The sequence below is a fragment of the Aplysia californica genome, unplaced genomic scaffold, assembly GCF_000002075.1.
Source record: "Aplysia californica isolate F4 #8 unplaced genomic scaffold, AplCal3.0 scaffold00071, whole genome shotgun sequence".
Classification (NCBI taxonomy): domain Eukaryota; kingdom Metazoa; phylum Mollusca; class Gastropoda; order Aplysiida; family Aplysiidae; genus Aplysia; species Aplysia californica.
In genome coordinates, this window is record NW_004797341.1 from 785226 (window position 1) to 802121 (window position 16896).

At 39.2% G+C, this 16896-nt stretch overlaps 1 protein-coding gene across 3 annotated transcripts in view; it reads right to left on the minus strand.

Moving 5' to 3' along the window:
- Positions 1-9338: 9338 nt before the first annotated feature.
- Positions 9339-16896, minus strand: part of LOC101856327 (serine/arginine-rich splicing factor 1A) — a 13482-nt gene continuing 5924 nt past the window's right edge. The window contains exons 2-6 of one of the 3 annotated variants that reach the window (XR_220245.3): positions 16419-16606; positions 13455-13627; positions 12669-12786; positions 10781-10988; positions 9339-10184 (exon numbers count right to left, since the gene is read on the minus strand). Coding sequence is in view for 2 of the 3 variants with exons in the window: in XM_005093866.3 (XP_005093923.1) it covers positions 12646-12786; positions 13455-13627; positions 16419-16606 (502 nt within the window). In the remaining variant the exon portion in view is untranslated. Of the gene's footprint in view, positions 10989-11985; positions 12787-13454; positions 13628-16418; positions 16607-16896 lie in introns of those variants that run through there. The other 2 variants (XM_005093867.3, XM_005093866.3) reach the window with 2 other exon arrangements.

A 16896-nucleotide genomic window follows, 5' to 3' on the forward strand; every position in this document is an offset into this window, starting at 1 on the left:
TAACAATAGAATTGATTTGAGTAAAATAATGAAATAATATTAAAATAATAAATGGAGTAATATTATTATAAATCAAAATTTCTAAAAGGACACTAATTGAAATCCGCCGATATGGGATCAGATACCTTGCATAAATACGTTAAATTAGATAATTCAATTCATACAATTTGAGGTTATAAATAGTTATATGTTCAGATCACCATTCTTTTTTTTTCAAGAGGAAAGCAGATGTCTATTTTCATTTTGTGTTTGGTCATTCTATTGAGTTACATCTATAAGACCAAAAAAAAACCACTATCAAAGTAAATGTGACACTTTATGAATTCTGACCGTTATGTATCACAACGCCGTGGAAGTAGGCGCTCATCAGTTTTCGGGGCATGTGGAGTTATTTGTGTCTTTTTAAAGCTTGTTCATTTATCTCACTTTCAATGAAAAATAATTACCCGTCTCGTATCTTGAAAAGAAGTCGAGATATGAATTGCAATTGAAAGAGGCGGGGGTCGCCTGGTTTCAGAGGTACCAGGCAAATTTAGCAAAAAATAGACTGCCAAAATTTAGTGACTTTCAAAGCTTTTTACGGTCGATGGAAATAGCAAATTTAGATTTTATTGTGCCTTTGACCACGTTTTCAGTAAAATACGCACGTGATTTTCATTAAATGAACATAAAAGGTGCTGAGACAAAAAAAGTCAAAATAAAAAAAGCCCAACGGCAATAAAAAGTTAAGATTTCTGTGCTTGATTTCATTATCTTGGCGATCACATTATTTCATCACAATGCCTCACATTCACAGGAATTCTGACCGTTAAAACAAGGGACATGTTCACCAGTACATGGTGTAATTTCTCCCCACTTCCCCCTGACCTCCCGTGGGGCCGACCTTTTAAAAGAAGTATTTCCGAGTCAGAACAGGCGGAGTCGAACACTTGCTAACTGAACTTTCTCTTTTATTTTTAAATTTTTATTTTAGTTTGTTTTAGTAAGGTTTTATGGCGCTCGCAATATCATAAGGTTATATATATGAGCGAAAAGGGGCGGGTGTCAACACAGAAATCCAAATGGGGAATCAGGCTTACTCTACTCACCCCTCTAGCCTCAACTGCACAAAGTCTGCTTCGATTATCAAGGCACCCCGGAAATAGTTCACAAGAGAGTGACAAACATACAAAATAAGTAGAGGTAAAATGACGATAGTAAGAAGGGTGACCTTATTTGGGCCACAGTGTGGCCTAAATAAGCTAAACCCCCCTCCCTTACCTTATTTAGGCCACACTGTGGCCCAAATAAGCTAAACCCCCCTCCCTTACCTTATTTAGGCCACATCATATGGTAGATTTCTTGAACTAACCATGGATTCGGAAGGTCGAGATTCTACTGATCTTTTTATTTAGTGCGGGGGATTATTTCAAAATAGAGGATGATTCTAAATAAGTGGACCAAGTGTAAGAGTTGTGTGTGTGTGTGTGTGTGTGTGTGTGTGTGTGTGTGTGTGTGTGTGTGTGTGTGTGAGTGTGTGGGTGTGGGTGTGTATGTGTTTGTTTTGTGTGTGGTTGTGGTGAGAGAGAGAGAGATCTAGAGAGAGAGAGAGTAAATGTAGTAGTGTGTTTGTATGTGTGTAATGTGTGAATGTTATTGTGTGCATGAGTGTCTATCTCAGTTGTACGGTCCAAATGTACATTATTTTGTTGAGAATTTTACATAGAACTCAACTACAAAACACCTTTATACAAAGTCACAGAAATATTCTTTTTGTGCTTATTGAGGTGCAGTACAGGGTGATTAAAACCTGCAAGGATAATTGGACAAAATGGGCAATATCTTACTAATGCTAATACTAATGGTCATATTTAGACAAATCCTATATCATTCTCTTTTTTTCTTAACAGCTCATGGTTATCAAAGAGTCAGCAAACTAGATCAAGGTAGTAATTTCGGATTCCTAATATTATGGGCATTCTTATAAAAATTTAAACTTGTTTTTAGCGCTTTTTTCAACGTAAAACGGATTCCGTTAAAAAAACAGCAACAACAATGACCTTATCTTTCTTTTTTAAGGTATTGTGCATACATTTGTGTGAAACTATTTTATTCTATGCTTTCAAGTACATGAAAAAAGCTAATAAAATCAAGCAAAATGTTCTTCAGAGACATAGATCTAGTAGTAAGCCCACTGGAACATTTTATAAACCGTGAAAAGATGACCAGAAAATAACAAAATTATCTTATGATTTTCACTTGCACTTGCAATTTTTTTGACAAATTATCGTCTACCTCGTTATCTTTTTTTTTCCACATTTTTCTTCACTATTCATGACAACTGGCATGTTTTTCAGTTATTATCAAGGAAGTGGATAGGCGGACCACGGGGTCTATCTAGCCCCAAAAGGATAGGTGGACCGCGGGGTCTACCTAACAAAATGCTGTTTTAGGATGTGAACCCTGGAATCAGCGTAGTGAAATAAGTAGATCTAGGTTTGACTAAGGATCGGTGGACCCCGGGGTCAACATAGTGAAATAAGTAGATCTCAGTTTATTTTATAGTAAGACTGGCGGAGCCCGTGGTCAACGTAGTGAAATTATAGGTAGATCTAGGTTTAAATTAATAAGGATTGGTGGACCCCTGGGTCAACGTAGTGAAATTATAAGTAGATCTAGGTTTAATTAAGGTTTGGTGGACCCTGGGGTCAACGTAGTGAAATAAGTACATGTAGATCTTGGTTTAATTTTAAGGATTGGTGGACCCAGGAGTCAACGTAGTGAAATAGGAAGGTGTAGGTTTAAGGTGGACCCCAGGGTCTACCTAACGAAATTTAATACTAGTTAGGTTTTAGAATAGGTGGACCATGCGGTCACCGTAGTAAAATAAGTAGGTTTAATCACGGTGTCCCGGGGGTCCACCAATTCTTAATTAAACCTTCTTATTCCTCTACGGCTATGGTGACTCCGGGGTCCATCAATCCTTTTAAAATTAAACCTACTTATTTCACTACGGTGACCCCGGGGTCTACTAATCTTTAAATAAATCTACTTACATGTATTTCACTACGGTGACCCCGGGGTCCACCTGTCCTAAAACCTAGTATTTTGCTAGGTAGACCCCGTTTTTAACAATATCCAGAAAATAACATAAAATGATTATATAGATCTATATCTATACGTATTTTATTTAAAAGTATATACTTAAAAATAAAAGACTGAGCAGAGGCTTACAATGTAAATTCTGTGCTCTACACGTAGAGAAAGTCTTAAGTTTGCGCAAAACAGATTTTAGAAAAAAAAGTTGATCTAATTATTCTAATAAAAGTAAAAGTGATTGTTATGGTGAGATTTGTTATTATTAATTCTGGAAATACAGATAGTTGCTGAATCTAAAATTAACTAGAACTGTGCAATTCGTTTTATTTCAATTCCAAAGCCCAAAGGCATAGCAATGAGTTAGATCTAGATCTAGCAGTTGTAGGCTCTCTGGCTGCTTCTAGCATTTGTCTGCTACTACTGATTCTAGACAGGGAATCTAGATCTAGCTATCACCTGCACTATTAAAGTCAAATATATGGTAAAATAAAAACAAAACTGTGAATCGCTTTGTCAGTCAGTACATCCCAATTGCCATAGCAGCACATATTAATAGTTGAATAATTATACCGAAGCAACATGTTATCACAGTGTGCAGGGGAGAGTGGGGTGCCCGGGTCGCTGACCGGTCGATTCGGTGGTTCGGCTTTTGTAGATCTATGCATTTTTTACGGAAAGCCCTATTACTAGATCTATTAGTGTTGTGAAAACTTCAACCTCTACAGCTAAGGCGGCAAAAGATGTTGGAAAATAATAATACGTCCTGAAGTTTCATAATTTATACAGAATAATACAGCCAGTAGTTTTTATCTCATCGAGTTATAAAAATGGCCTTGTAACTTGTTTTCAGAAGCAAATTTTAATAGTTACAGTTCTACCGAATCGATTTTCACGCAAATTCAACCATTTTGATGACCATTTCTTTTCCTTTTAAAAAGATAAAGGCCTGTCGGATGTGGCAGTGCGATTAACACTAAGTTGTTTAGACCTATCAAAACACGAGGCTTCGTGGCCGATCACAAAGGTCTACGGGGCTTATCGAGGCCGATTCGCCCTGCCGCGTGCACGTTCACTAAACTGCCTACTAGATAGATCTACTACCAAAGATTCTTCTCGATCTTTGCTACTACTACTACATCTACACATGTAGGCTACTACTACTAGACAGTACGAGAGATGTACTACTACGAGACAGTACGAGAGAGTGCCACCCAGGCAAAGATAGTGTAACTTTGACTCAGCCACGTTGTGTACACACTTTTTATACCCCAAATTTGACCCGGAAGTCCATTTGGAGGATTTGACCTTTTTACTTGACCAAAGTGTGCCAAAATGGTAGCCTAGATTTTGCCCCTCCATGAAGGAAAAATCTGGCCCTCATTCAAACCATTGAGATTGAGCAAAACTTTGCGTATCGTGCTTTGTTCTTACAATATTCATTATGATATATATAAGTTGTACACTGAGACAAAACTGTACTAAATGAGAAAGGTGCACCATTATGAAAGTGGAACGAACTCAGTTGCCTTAAAAGGGTGTCCCCTGGTAGTTTGAGCATGTGTGGCCTAAATAAGCTAAACCCCCCTCCCTTACCTTATTTAGGCCATATGTGGCCCAAATAAGCACTCCTTAGTAAGAATGAGGAAATACAAAGCAGCAGTCCCCCCTATGTTATTGCGGCGCAGTATGAATCATGAGCATGCCATTGATAAATCAGCCTGTTTTTACAATTCTACTGTGCATTAGAAAATGTACAGTTAACATCCCTCCTGTGGGAATGGCCTCCTAAAGACAACTTCAGTCAGTAGCACTGCCATGGTGGGGTAACTCTCTCCCTTTATACTGTCACTGTCAGTTACATACGGCGGAGAGCAGTCGGCGCCACGCTTGCCTGTCCCTGGCCACGTTCTCCAATTTCGGCACATCCAGGCTCTGGGTGATTGCCTCATCCCTTCTTAGTCTTACTCTTACTGTGCCTCTTTCGCTTACATTTGGACTTCCTCGTTTTCTTTTTTTCAGTTGGTCTCCAATAATCATGTCTGATGAAATAGCAATCTTGTCTTCGGCATTATTAAAACAGGTCATATGATTCCCATCTTTTTACGGTTGTGTTGATATTATCAATTCCAGCTCTTTCCAACACTTCATTAATTGTAATCTAAACGGCAATGTTACATGTATTGGCAATAACAGGAACTCATCGGAGCCCATTCGGTTATAGCAGCGACAAAGGCTCATTAACAATGTGTAATGAGAGAGAGAGAGAGAGAGAGAGAGAGAGAGAGAGAGAGAGAGAGAGAGAAAGAGAGAGAGAGAGAGCAATCCCCAAGGGCCAGAACACGGAATTTGCGCAGAAAATGAGAAATCCCCACGGGCCAGAAGACGCAGGCTAGGCGGGGCACTTACACTACTTACAGTACGCCCCTCTCTCGCCTTGCTGCGCGATGGACTCATTCAACAGCGGCGTCCGCCATGTTTTTTTTGGCAAGCTGTGTGAATGAGTTCATGCTAAAGCAATAGGCTAGGCATGTTTTCTCTCTCTCTCTCTCTCTCTCATACGTGATAGGCGAGGCTTGGTCCGTGTCGATTTTTTTTTTTTTTACATGGGTGCCGTGGCGTACTAGATCTAGATCTATTTAATAATATAATCTAAATTACTAAATAGAAATAATGCAGCGTTCTTTCTACAACTAGATCTACAAATAAATGTGCTATTAATAATCGGGAATCTTCGGTTACCGAAAATAAAACGGAACCGCCCACCTCTAATCTGGAAATTGGGGGGAGTGTCTACGTACTCCCCGATTGGGGTCTACATAGTCATGGTATCTAGGTGGACCCCAAAAATGTTGGATTGTGATTGGCTCGCTGAGCGAGCGGTAGTTTACATTGGTTACAATGCAAGGCTGCTAGGCCTAGGGTAGTATGTCTATCTTGTGTTACTAGATCTATAATTAATTGATTTAGCCAAGAAAGAGAGAGAGAGAGAGAGAGAGAGAGAGAGAGAGAGAGAGAGAGAGAGAGAGAGAGAGAGAGAGAGAGTATTTAATGAATAATAAACGTATCTCTCTAGATCTAGAATCTAGATCTAGATTTTGTTTTGTACCCAGCCAAGAGTGTGCTGTTCGGTCTAGATTTAGATTCTAGATCTGTAGATCTAGATCTAGTAGTGGCCTGGTGGGCGAATGACCGAAGGGCGACTCTCGACTTCTTGCCTGTGAATTGGTGGAACACACTAGGCCTATCATGCAACTTTGATTCATACAAGGGACTGGACGAGAAGGCCAGATAGTGCCCACTACAGCTGGATCGGGCCGATCGCCTAAAACTGAAAACAAAACATGTTTGTTTTTGAGGCATCGGCCGATCCCGTCCGTAGTGGGCACCCCGTAGCCTATTAATCTCGGGACTGGAACTAGTCGATTCCAGGGGGCGGTCATTTTGGCAAAATGCTAACGAAAGGCTCATGCTCTTTTACAATGTGGAAATTCCTCAATCTCAAACATCATTTTCACAAGTAAAATTTTTAAAAAAAAATCTTGGTTATTTATCTAGCCAAGAATAAGTTATTTTGTTAAAAAGTATTTGTATATATAAAGAATTTATAATAGAAATGAAACCTCATCACATTGTGTTTGTTAACACAGATACTTATACTTATACAGCTGCCGAGGCCTACATAAAAAAAAAAAAGAATTTCACTGGGAAATCAAAATAAAACAAAGCGATGCACATGTAGAATGCATGTCACAGGAAAGGCTAACTGGGGTAAGCTGTTAAATCTATGGATTCTGGAATGCCTTTGGTTATAATTATTATTAGTACATCAAAGTATGAACAACAATAAAAAAGAACAATTGAATAATACATTGTACTAGACTTTATGACTATGAGTATGAGATCCCTTCAATAAAGTAGGCCTAATGTTAATTAGAGAAAAGCATAAAATTGAGAGGAAGAAAAACTTAACAATTTCTTTACTTAGTGGTCACTAGATCTATTATAATTTATAACTTTGTTGTCTATACTGTACAAGTGAATGTGATGCATGTGTCTGTTGTTGATGTTATAGTTCTATGCCACTCATAATATTATTAGAGCTATGTTGATTAAATTATCACATTATTCTTCACAAATAATATTATTAGAGGCTATTATTATTCTATGACTTGAAAGATACTGTTTTTGCAGCTTTTGTAACTCTTAAGTTGCTGCTGGGATGGCATTTTTCTGTCAAGTAGATCTAAATGTGGTTCTGCCTGAGCACATACGGCCACATTCCTTTTCTTGGCAGGTTTGACAGTTTCTTCAATGCTTTACTACAAATAAAAACAAGTCATCTGCAATTTACAAGCATTGTAACAAACTCAAACCAACTTCATCCCACATCCAAAATACAAATAATATAATTCAAGCCCTTTTGATTCTGGTAAAGGAAACTGAAAGGGTGATGTTTAGTATTATTCAGCTGCTAAATCAGGAGTGTTGAAAACCTTTTCATAGAGGAAAATTAAGCAGCCACATACATCAGTGGGTACTTGCTTAGGAAAGTGTCTCCAGTTATATGTGACAAGTGTAAGACTTTTAGTTACACCAAATAGTATCTTGTCTGTCATAATCACACCCGCCTTTTTTGTCCGTCATCATAACAAGGCCGACAAAAATTTTGAAGGATACAGTCTTGGCAAAGGCAAAATTGATTTTCTTCTTGCTTTACTGTAGTCAGCTAATAAGTTCAAATACAATACATGTATCATGATTGAACAGATTCAGATCAGATGTTTAAAATTAGCCACTGTCAAAATTAGAAAAATTGAAAGATTGGTTGCTGTCGGGTTTGACTGGTTACAGACACAAAGCATGGGGTACCGTATTTAGAAATGACTCATTTGATATAAGATATGGTGTCCAGCTCATGTCTATTCCCAATAGTTCTAGCGGTCCAGGGGATGAACGTTGCAGAGATACAAACACGTCAGTCTTTTTCCCCCTCGGCAACTGATCATTATTACAATGATAGTCTTGACGTAGAGACATCTACGAAATGAATTGTGCGCTGGTCTATGGAATCAAAAGTTGTCGTATGCTAGGCTCTATACATCAACACAACTTTTTGGTAAACAATCGAGATGACACAGGCGTGTGCATTTGAACGAATCGGTCTTTTATTTTTACACGCTCATAAAATGCAGACATTTCAGGCTCTACTTGTGACTTCTCTTTATACTATACATTACTTGCTCAGTGCCTGTAATTATCTACACAAAACCTTGTGTTTGCTATAACGAGCACTCGGATTCAACGAAATTTTAGGTCAGGCCCAGCGACCTCGTTGAATCCGAGTTCCACTGTAATTAAAAAAAAACATTTTTATTCCACGAATTTTCACTGAAATTTTCCCATAATTTGGAGTAATTCTGCTAATTTGTGGAAGCACTGTGTAATTCTAATAACTTGTCTCCCTTCTTTTCTTTAGCCGTAGTCACGTTCATCGAGAAGTTGGACTCAACGAGGACAACAAGCCGGTCCCGGCAACCTCGCTGAATGCGACACCCACTGTGTACTATGAACACGGGCCACCAAACTAAATGCAAAGAAAGAAATAATCAACAAAAGTCCAGGTTTGTCAAGAAGCAGCAACTGTATTCAATTCCATTTTGATTCAACAGCAGCTTACATCAACAAAACAAAATGTATTAAACCAATTAGAAAAATAAGTCAGCAAGGACAGGTGAACACTTAAAAATTACGGGTTCTAAAAATGCAACAACTTTAATTAATCCATCCAAACGAAGAAGACAATAAAACACTTCAGCGAGAAATGATTATTTTTCTTGGGAAATAACCGGAACCAGATAGTCCCCAAGCTTTAGAAAGGGTGGATTATAACCCCCAACCTACCAGATTGAATTTAGACAAGTTGAGGCCCAGAAAAGCCTTTAAAGCTAAACATAAAATACTTACCAAATCAATACTTACTCTTGATGCATACTGTCGACAGTATTCGAGGATCCCAATCCTTTTGTTCCTAGAAGGCATTGTGCTTAACATCCTATGCATACAAATGTGAGAGAGGGCAAAGTGGGTCAGTGTGGCAGCAAAGCCACCAAATCCCGCGGAGAAGGGGGCGCGTCCTTTGCATTCCTAGCCGTACTACTGAATTCGACTCGATAAGATTTGAAGGCGACATAACAGCCGCCAGCAAAAGGGTTCCAAAATACATTTTAACCTCCTCGGTTCTGCAGCCATTGTTTGTATTTCCACATTAAAAAAAAAAGTTTCATGACCTCCATAAGCTGAGGGCACAAAATTGATCACATCCGTCAATACCTATACCAATTAGAATCCACACTATTTATATAATTTTTTTTGTTCAATACGGTGCATATTTTCCCCCATAAACTGGAAGACAAAATGAAAATCGGAAGGAACTTTATATAAAGTGATAGGAAGAGTTAGAAAATTCAAGGGGCAGTTATAAAAGTGCACCCCCTCCCTCCTTCCGATAACCAAAATCCTCTTCCCATTTTATATTGTGCCAGTGTGGCCGAGAATCTCGATTTTGATAAAGATCGCATTAACCCATGGTACCTGTACTGTATACTGTATGGAATGGAATCTCGACTTAGTGACCAAACCAACCCACTCCCAAGTCCTACTCGCAACCCATAAAAAAGTCTCCATCGTTGAGTTTTCCAACGGACTCGTAAATCCGAATATTCCACGACAAAGCATCCTTTCCAATTTGCAAAACAAGGGATGGTTTCAGCCTTCTGGCAGTGTTTCCAGGCATTGCTTTGCAAGTCTCCAAGCAAAAAAGATCCATTGCTAGGTGTCTACATAGAAAAAATGTTGCATGTGATTCATGCTTATTCAAATTACATGCTCATTCCTTCAGATCCCATGATTTCTTTATCCATTCCTTCCAATGATCCTAGTCCGTGTTTGTTCCGATTTCCATTCCCAATTCAGAGTCCAATGCATCCTCCTTCCAATTTATCCATTCCAAATCCATAATGCCTATAATCCAAATCCAATCCATTTCCTTTAGCCTTAGATTCCTTCCCTTCCAATCTTTTCCAATCCTTATCCATTTATGCATGAAACTATGAGAAGGAAAAAATGGAAAGAGAAAGTGTTAGAATGGCATCAAATAAACCTTTCACATTGTTCGTCCTACTTTCAAAAGTTGACAAGAGTAGCAAAACCAGAGAATATCTCAAATGAATAAGGACACATAACTAAAAATGTATGACAACATGGTGATCTATTCCAAAATCAAGCCGATATGGAGTTCATTAAAAAAAAAAAAGTAGGGATGCACAAAACACATTAAAAAGTTCAATAACATGAACAATAAAATGAAATGCAGTGCATGAGCAATGGTCAAAAATGTAATATTGGGGAAAAATTGACACAATGTCACAGAGAGCAAAGGTTACACATTTCTAAAGTACGGCCCCTTTCCTAAGACATTATACAAGCTTGCCCTTCAAGACTGTGCACGACAGACTTTCAAAATAAACCTATTTCCAAAAAAATATGCTTGGAGCTCCTAAATGCATGGATGACAGCTTGATGGAGAGCAATACAGACCCATGAAACAATTGTGACGAGTATAAAAAAAATGGTTAAAAACAATAAAACAAAACAAAAAAACAATCCCCCCCAGATCATGGAATCCCCCCATCCTACATCATACCATTGAGGCATTCATCCTCCGATAACGTAACGACAAAATAAGGAGCCACCGATGGACGGGAGGGAGAGAGGAAGCAAGGAGACCAGACAAGGCCGCATCCTCCTCGACCACTTTAGCCCTTCCCTTGACCTCTTCCATCCATCCGACTCCAGCGCTCCATCTCCTCTGGACGGTCTCCCATCCTGACCAGAGACGTTTTAGGAGCGTTCTGAGGAGTGAGAGGAGGCGACACCATGAGAGGGGTCTACTACACTAAACAAACAATATTAAGATTCATTCCCAGTGCTTTAGAATGGTGCTCTACGGTTTATAAACAAATTGATTTCACACTTGTAACAAGAGTATATCTGATGCCAACACACCAAACTTTGAAAAACAACAACAACCAAACAAAAAGCCCCCCAACAACTACCCAATAAAACTGAATTTTTGTTTTTTCACTTCCTTTCATCAGAAAATCTCGACGAGCACAATGGTAATTTCTTTCCAGATGGTAAAACAGAACTTGCATGAAACTGATACAAACCTAAACAAATAAAAAGTAAATTAAAAAACCCAACCCACTTTTTCCAAAGTTAAGTTTGATAAATATTTTCCCACAAGAATACTCCTGAGTTTACAATGATTACTTTACTCAACACATTACACTTTAACACGCCCCGCGAATTTCCTTACGCGCTCCACCCTGACTAGCCTGCGCCGACCTAGCGTCTTTAGAAACGAGGTTACGCCTTGAAGAGACTCTGCAGCCGAGATTTTGATGTGTATAGTTATTGGAAAAAGTTTCGTCTTCCGTTTGATAATGAAACAAAATTTTTCGGGCCAGTAGTTTTAGTATTAGAGCCAATCAAAGTGCGATCGCGTTACCGACACTTCAAAGGTGCCTCGACTTGTTGAAAAGCGACACAATTGAGTTAAAAAAAAAAAGGAAATAACGATGGATTTGAGCAAAAACATGCATGACAAATCAGATGACTCAGATTTTGATGAAAATGTTGTAGCAAGAATTTGGGGCGATTCAGATTGATCAGATGTAGAAAATCTAGATTTTAGATCTAGGGCCCGGACTGCAAGGCTGAGAGAGAGAGAGAGAGAGTGACGGGTCGGGGTCGGACACCCCGGTTGAACTAAAGTTAGAACACTTCCAACAGTTTGCGCATACATAGTTATATTTTTCAGAAACTACATTATTTTTCTTTTTTAACTTTTTATTTCTTTCAGGATTTTGGGAATTCGTTTAGATCTTTAAAATGTGTTTTTAAACACCTTTATTCACGGGAGGGGGGTTCCTTCCCCTTGCTTACGATCTAGGAATGGACTTCCTGTCCAGACCATTAGGGTGTAATATGTTAAAGTATCAGAGTAGGAGAAAAAAAAGAACACTATTTGTTTGCTTAAAACATGCAAAAGCAGACAAGCCTACAAGCAATTTATGAGCAGCTGGTAGTACACGGGGGAGGAAACAAAAAACCCCCTTCACTTTCAAATTTCCCATGACAAAAACAAGCCCCTAAAAAAATCTGACTAGAACTTGACAGTTAATAGCATTCATAAAAAATACTAGCAATTTAAATCTACTCCACCAATTTTTGTTTTTAGACCCATAAAAGAAAAATGAATCTACTCTGCAAACACCATGAAAGCTGTAAGGCCAAAAAAATGTCTACTGCATGAAAAGAGAAGTGATGGAATGATCATTTGACTGCTGCTTATGACAGACATATAACACCCTTTTGTCATTGAAAACGAAAAAACAAACAACCCCCCCAAAAAATAAAACCCCTAAATCAAACCCACCCCCAAGTGTACAAAACATACTCTAAAAAACATTCCCATCAAAATCAGGAGAGAAAATATCCCCTGAATCATTTATAAGGAGAGTACGAACGCTCTCTATCTCTAATTGGAGAATATCTTGGGCTGCCTCTAGAGCGTCTTGGCGAGGGGCTGCGACTTCTGGACGAGCGGGGGTTGTCTTCCTTCACACGAATATATGCAACCTCACCCTGTGACGAAACAACACATGATATGCTCTTCATAACATCGGGTGTCATAAGTTTACATGCAATGAACCAAGAGTACAAAAATGATCTCTTTAAATTGAAGTTCCATGACGGGATTAAAGATTTTTACGCTATTGATTCAACACAAACTTTCTCTAAAACAGATGCACTGTAACCTGTGAAATCACAACATAAAAATAAGTATCCTACTACTGTTTATTTGATTATTTATAACAACCGGACATTCTCAAAAAGGAACAACAAAAGATAGAACAAGCACACTGGCTAATCATGGTTAAAAAACAATGGGGTAAAGAACAAATTTTAACCAAAGGATATCCATTTGTCTTAATCATAACCCATGCTGTGTGAAAGTTTTCTTTTGCAATTCGACAGGCACTTTATCAGTAAATTAAAGTACCCAATGAAACCCACGGTAATAAAAAACGAACAACAGTATAGACCTGCACCTGAAACTCAGCCAAGGCTAGTCCGGTCCACCAAATTGTTGGCGCCACAGATCACTCCCTGGGCAGCATTCTGGGCCTTGATGAATATGGGCACACACCTCCAAATCAAATGATAAGAGTTCTCCCGAAAAAGTCCAAGACTAGAACCTTGAAAAAAAACCCCCAAACAAACAAACCCATCCCCCCATTAATATTACATACCTCATGAGACCTAAACTTAGTGTCATCCAGTTTCCTGACAGCATACTTCATGTCTTCTTTGCGTAGAAACTCTACAACACCTGTTCCGTCTTTGAACACATCTGCATAGCAAACATCGCCAGCTTCTCTCATGTGATCCTTCAAGTCCTGCCAACTGCCACTCGGAGGCAGCCCTTGAGACATGGGAAGAGTAAAAGATAAACCCTCAGCTAACCACCATTAGGCCTGCAGCATGACACCAAACATTTCTAATGAGTGACAGCTCCTACATAATCTCTACATTTTACACACTGGTGATCATAACTCAGACCTGCCACTCTATGAAATCTAAAAATCAGGATCTAAGAGTAAAAAAATCGGGATCAACGGCAAATCAGTCATAAGGGGCACTGGGGAATGGGGGTCCTGGTTCCCTTTTATGAGGCAAGTATGCAAGAGAAAACTTTTGCAGGGATAAGTTCATGTTTGGGCCCCTAAATAGAGAGAAAAGTGAAAGACAGCATACACGTACTCGAGTCGGAGTTGGATAGACTGGGGGAGCGCAGGCTGCAGTAAAGCTGAAACCCTTGTGGTTTTGAAAATAGCTGACACACAACCCTAATCATCCATGCTAAAAGCCCGCGTTTTCATACAGTAACAACGTTTGACTTCCATCGTATATACACTCAAGCCCCCCCCCCACCCCCGAAAAAAAAATCGCGCCAAGGTTGTTCATTTCTTTCCTTTTTCTTATTCTTTTATCCTCAATTAGTACCTGTATCACGGCACGCACAGCCCAAGTGTCAAAACAATACCCCCACCTCCTCCCCCGGTCAAGTCCTGAAAAACACCTCGACCAATGCGACCGGTGTGAACAAACTTTGTTGACCCCGGCAGCCGACGGTCCCCAGTAGATCTTGAGCGTATCCATGTCGGAATTCAAGATCGATGCTACGTCGGTTTAAGTTGAAATAACGTGAGAGAGTCAACTACTAGATTTGGTACAGATGCTTTAGAAAGTAGCATTCCAAGTTCCTGCCGATAAAAGGTCTAATCGATGCTTCCAAGCAAAAAAGATTGCAGGACTTTTCATCTTTTCCCCTAAGAATCGGACGCAACCACAAAAAATCAGGATACTGGCGATCGAAATCGGGAAAATCGGGATGCTTAAGATTTGTGGCAAAAAATCAGGATATTTATGAGTGGCAGGTCTGATAACTAAATCACCAAGTAAAAAAGAGAGCGACACACCAGAATGACTATGCACACAAGAAAGGTATTAGACGGCAGGGTGCAAAAAGTAAATTTGAGACACAAGGATCCAAAATTTAGAACTAGAGCAGAAGGGCATAAAAATAAAGGACAGCACACTAAAAATACATTTCAGAGTTAAGAGAGTAGACCACAGAGAAACATCAATTGTAGAAAAGAGAAATAAAATCATCCCTTCTTTTAATTAATCCCTCAAGATAAATAAACAAATCATCCTTTGACCCACAACGTAAAAGTGAAATTAACATTTTAAAAGTCCACTAAAGCAACGGGACAACAAAGATATCAAACACTGCAAAGCCAGGGCTTTAGCTCACTGACCATTCATCACTTTCTTCATCGCTTGGTTATGGTTGCTAGCTTTTGAAAGTACTGTACACAACAAGCAGTTTCTTTCAGAACCAGCAAGCAACAACCGTTACCAATAGCATGACGAATACAACTTACTTTAGCCTCCCAAATTTTCACTTAAAAATAGTTAACATGTCAGAAACAAAGAAAATCACGTATGAAAGCAGAATCAATTTCTGTATAATCAGAAAAACGACGCTCAATACGGCACTACTTTGCAAAAGCTCCACTAAGAAAACTTGATTAACCTACAGCAAGGTTCTTACAACATTTGAAAGGAACATGTAAAACATTTAACAAAACTACAATAATATCGACCCTCCAGGCACTCTGTGATCCTGCTCTAAACTAGAGAGGCATTCCTCCAACAGGTATGGACACAAACATTTGACAGACAAAGAACTGTGAAAAACAAAGTGACTATTCATACTCGAGTCCACATAGGCAAAAATTATATTCAGACTCTGAATTGGGTCCAGCATGACGGCCGTTCAGACTTCCGACCCCTTGTCCCTAGATATTTCCTGCATTTTAATAACTTTTTCCCCCTCGATTAAATGATAATCGAGACGTGAGCTTTAATATCCAGAAACTAGATCTATCTAAACTGGCCCCCCAGCATCATTAGAATAAACAGAACAAACCAATTGAGTTGACCTAGCCGTGGGGGGAGGGCCCAAAGTTAATTATGTAGACCAATGAGATTGCATGTAGCGATATCGCACCCTCGGCTCGCTGGGGGAAGAGGCCACGGCTGTCGGTTTTGTGTGAAGTGATTGAAAAAAAAAAAAAATTACAGAAAAACTATTAACCCACAACAAAATGAAATTAAACATGTGGAAAGACAAATGGTGGTGGAAGTAAAGATGAAGCTGTAGTGGTGGTGGGAAGACCCTGAGTTGTCAGTTACCGAGTACTTAGACACTACCATTGGGTAGATCTAATGAGAGTGCAAGCTTTTGACACAATTACACAGTCCCAGTAGGTAATTCTAGTTCCAATTCTGGTTTTACGTAAAATCCCCCGATGACAGTTATATTATTATATATATAACCTCCTTACAGTCACATTCTCACATAACTAACTTAGAAGCTGAGTCCGTATAAATAAAATTTTTTCGGACCCGAGTCTGAATAGAATAAACCCATATTCGGACTCAAATTGAGTCCGAATAGAGCTGGCCGTGAAAAAAAGGGAGGACTGCCGCAATGAGTGACCACTGTTAAACAGAGTAGAATAGTGGGTTGGGGTTAGGGGTAAGGTGAGGGGTTGGATTAGGTCTCTTCTTTCCTGTGTTGGGGTGGTAGCTCATTACTAAAGTCCTTCCTAAAAAAATCGATCTGGGAGAAATTTGAAACAAACCTGATACAAGAACTCTATACTGAGTCCGTCTTGATGGAGGACCCCCTCTGCCCCCTCCAAATCCTCCTCTTCCTCTAAAACCGCCTCTGCCCCCTCCCATTGCCCCACTGCCTCTTGGGAATTCGACACGTAATGTGTAACCATCATAGTTGTAGCCATCTCTCTGTCTCACAGAATCTTCTGCATCTCTGAAAATCAATAAGAAATATAATTTAGTAAATTTTGCAGACAACATTTATTAGAAATGAGACGAAAGCAGATGACAGAACATTGCTAGAGAGCTGGAAAGGGGGTGAAAATAGTTCAGGCGAGTCTTTTGGCTATTCTCACCCGGTGCGCGTTCACCGTTATAGCCTAGAATAGTAGATCTAGGCCAACCAATTTTGCGTTCACCCTAAACCACAGAATTCTACACTGTGATAACAGAAAAATTGTAGAATTCTGTGCCGTGAACAAACGGACCATTACTACTGTTAGC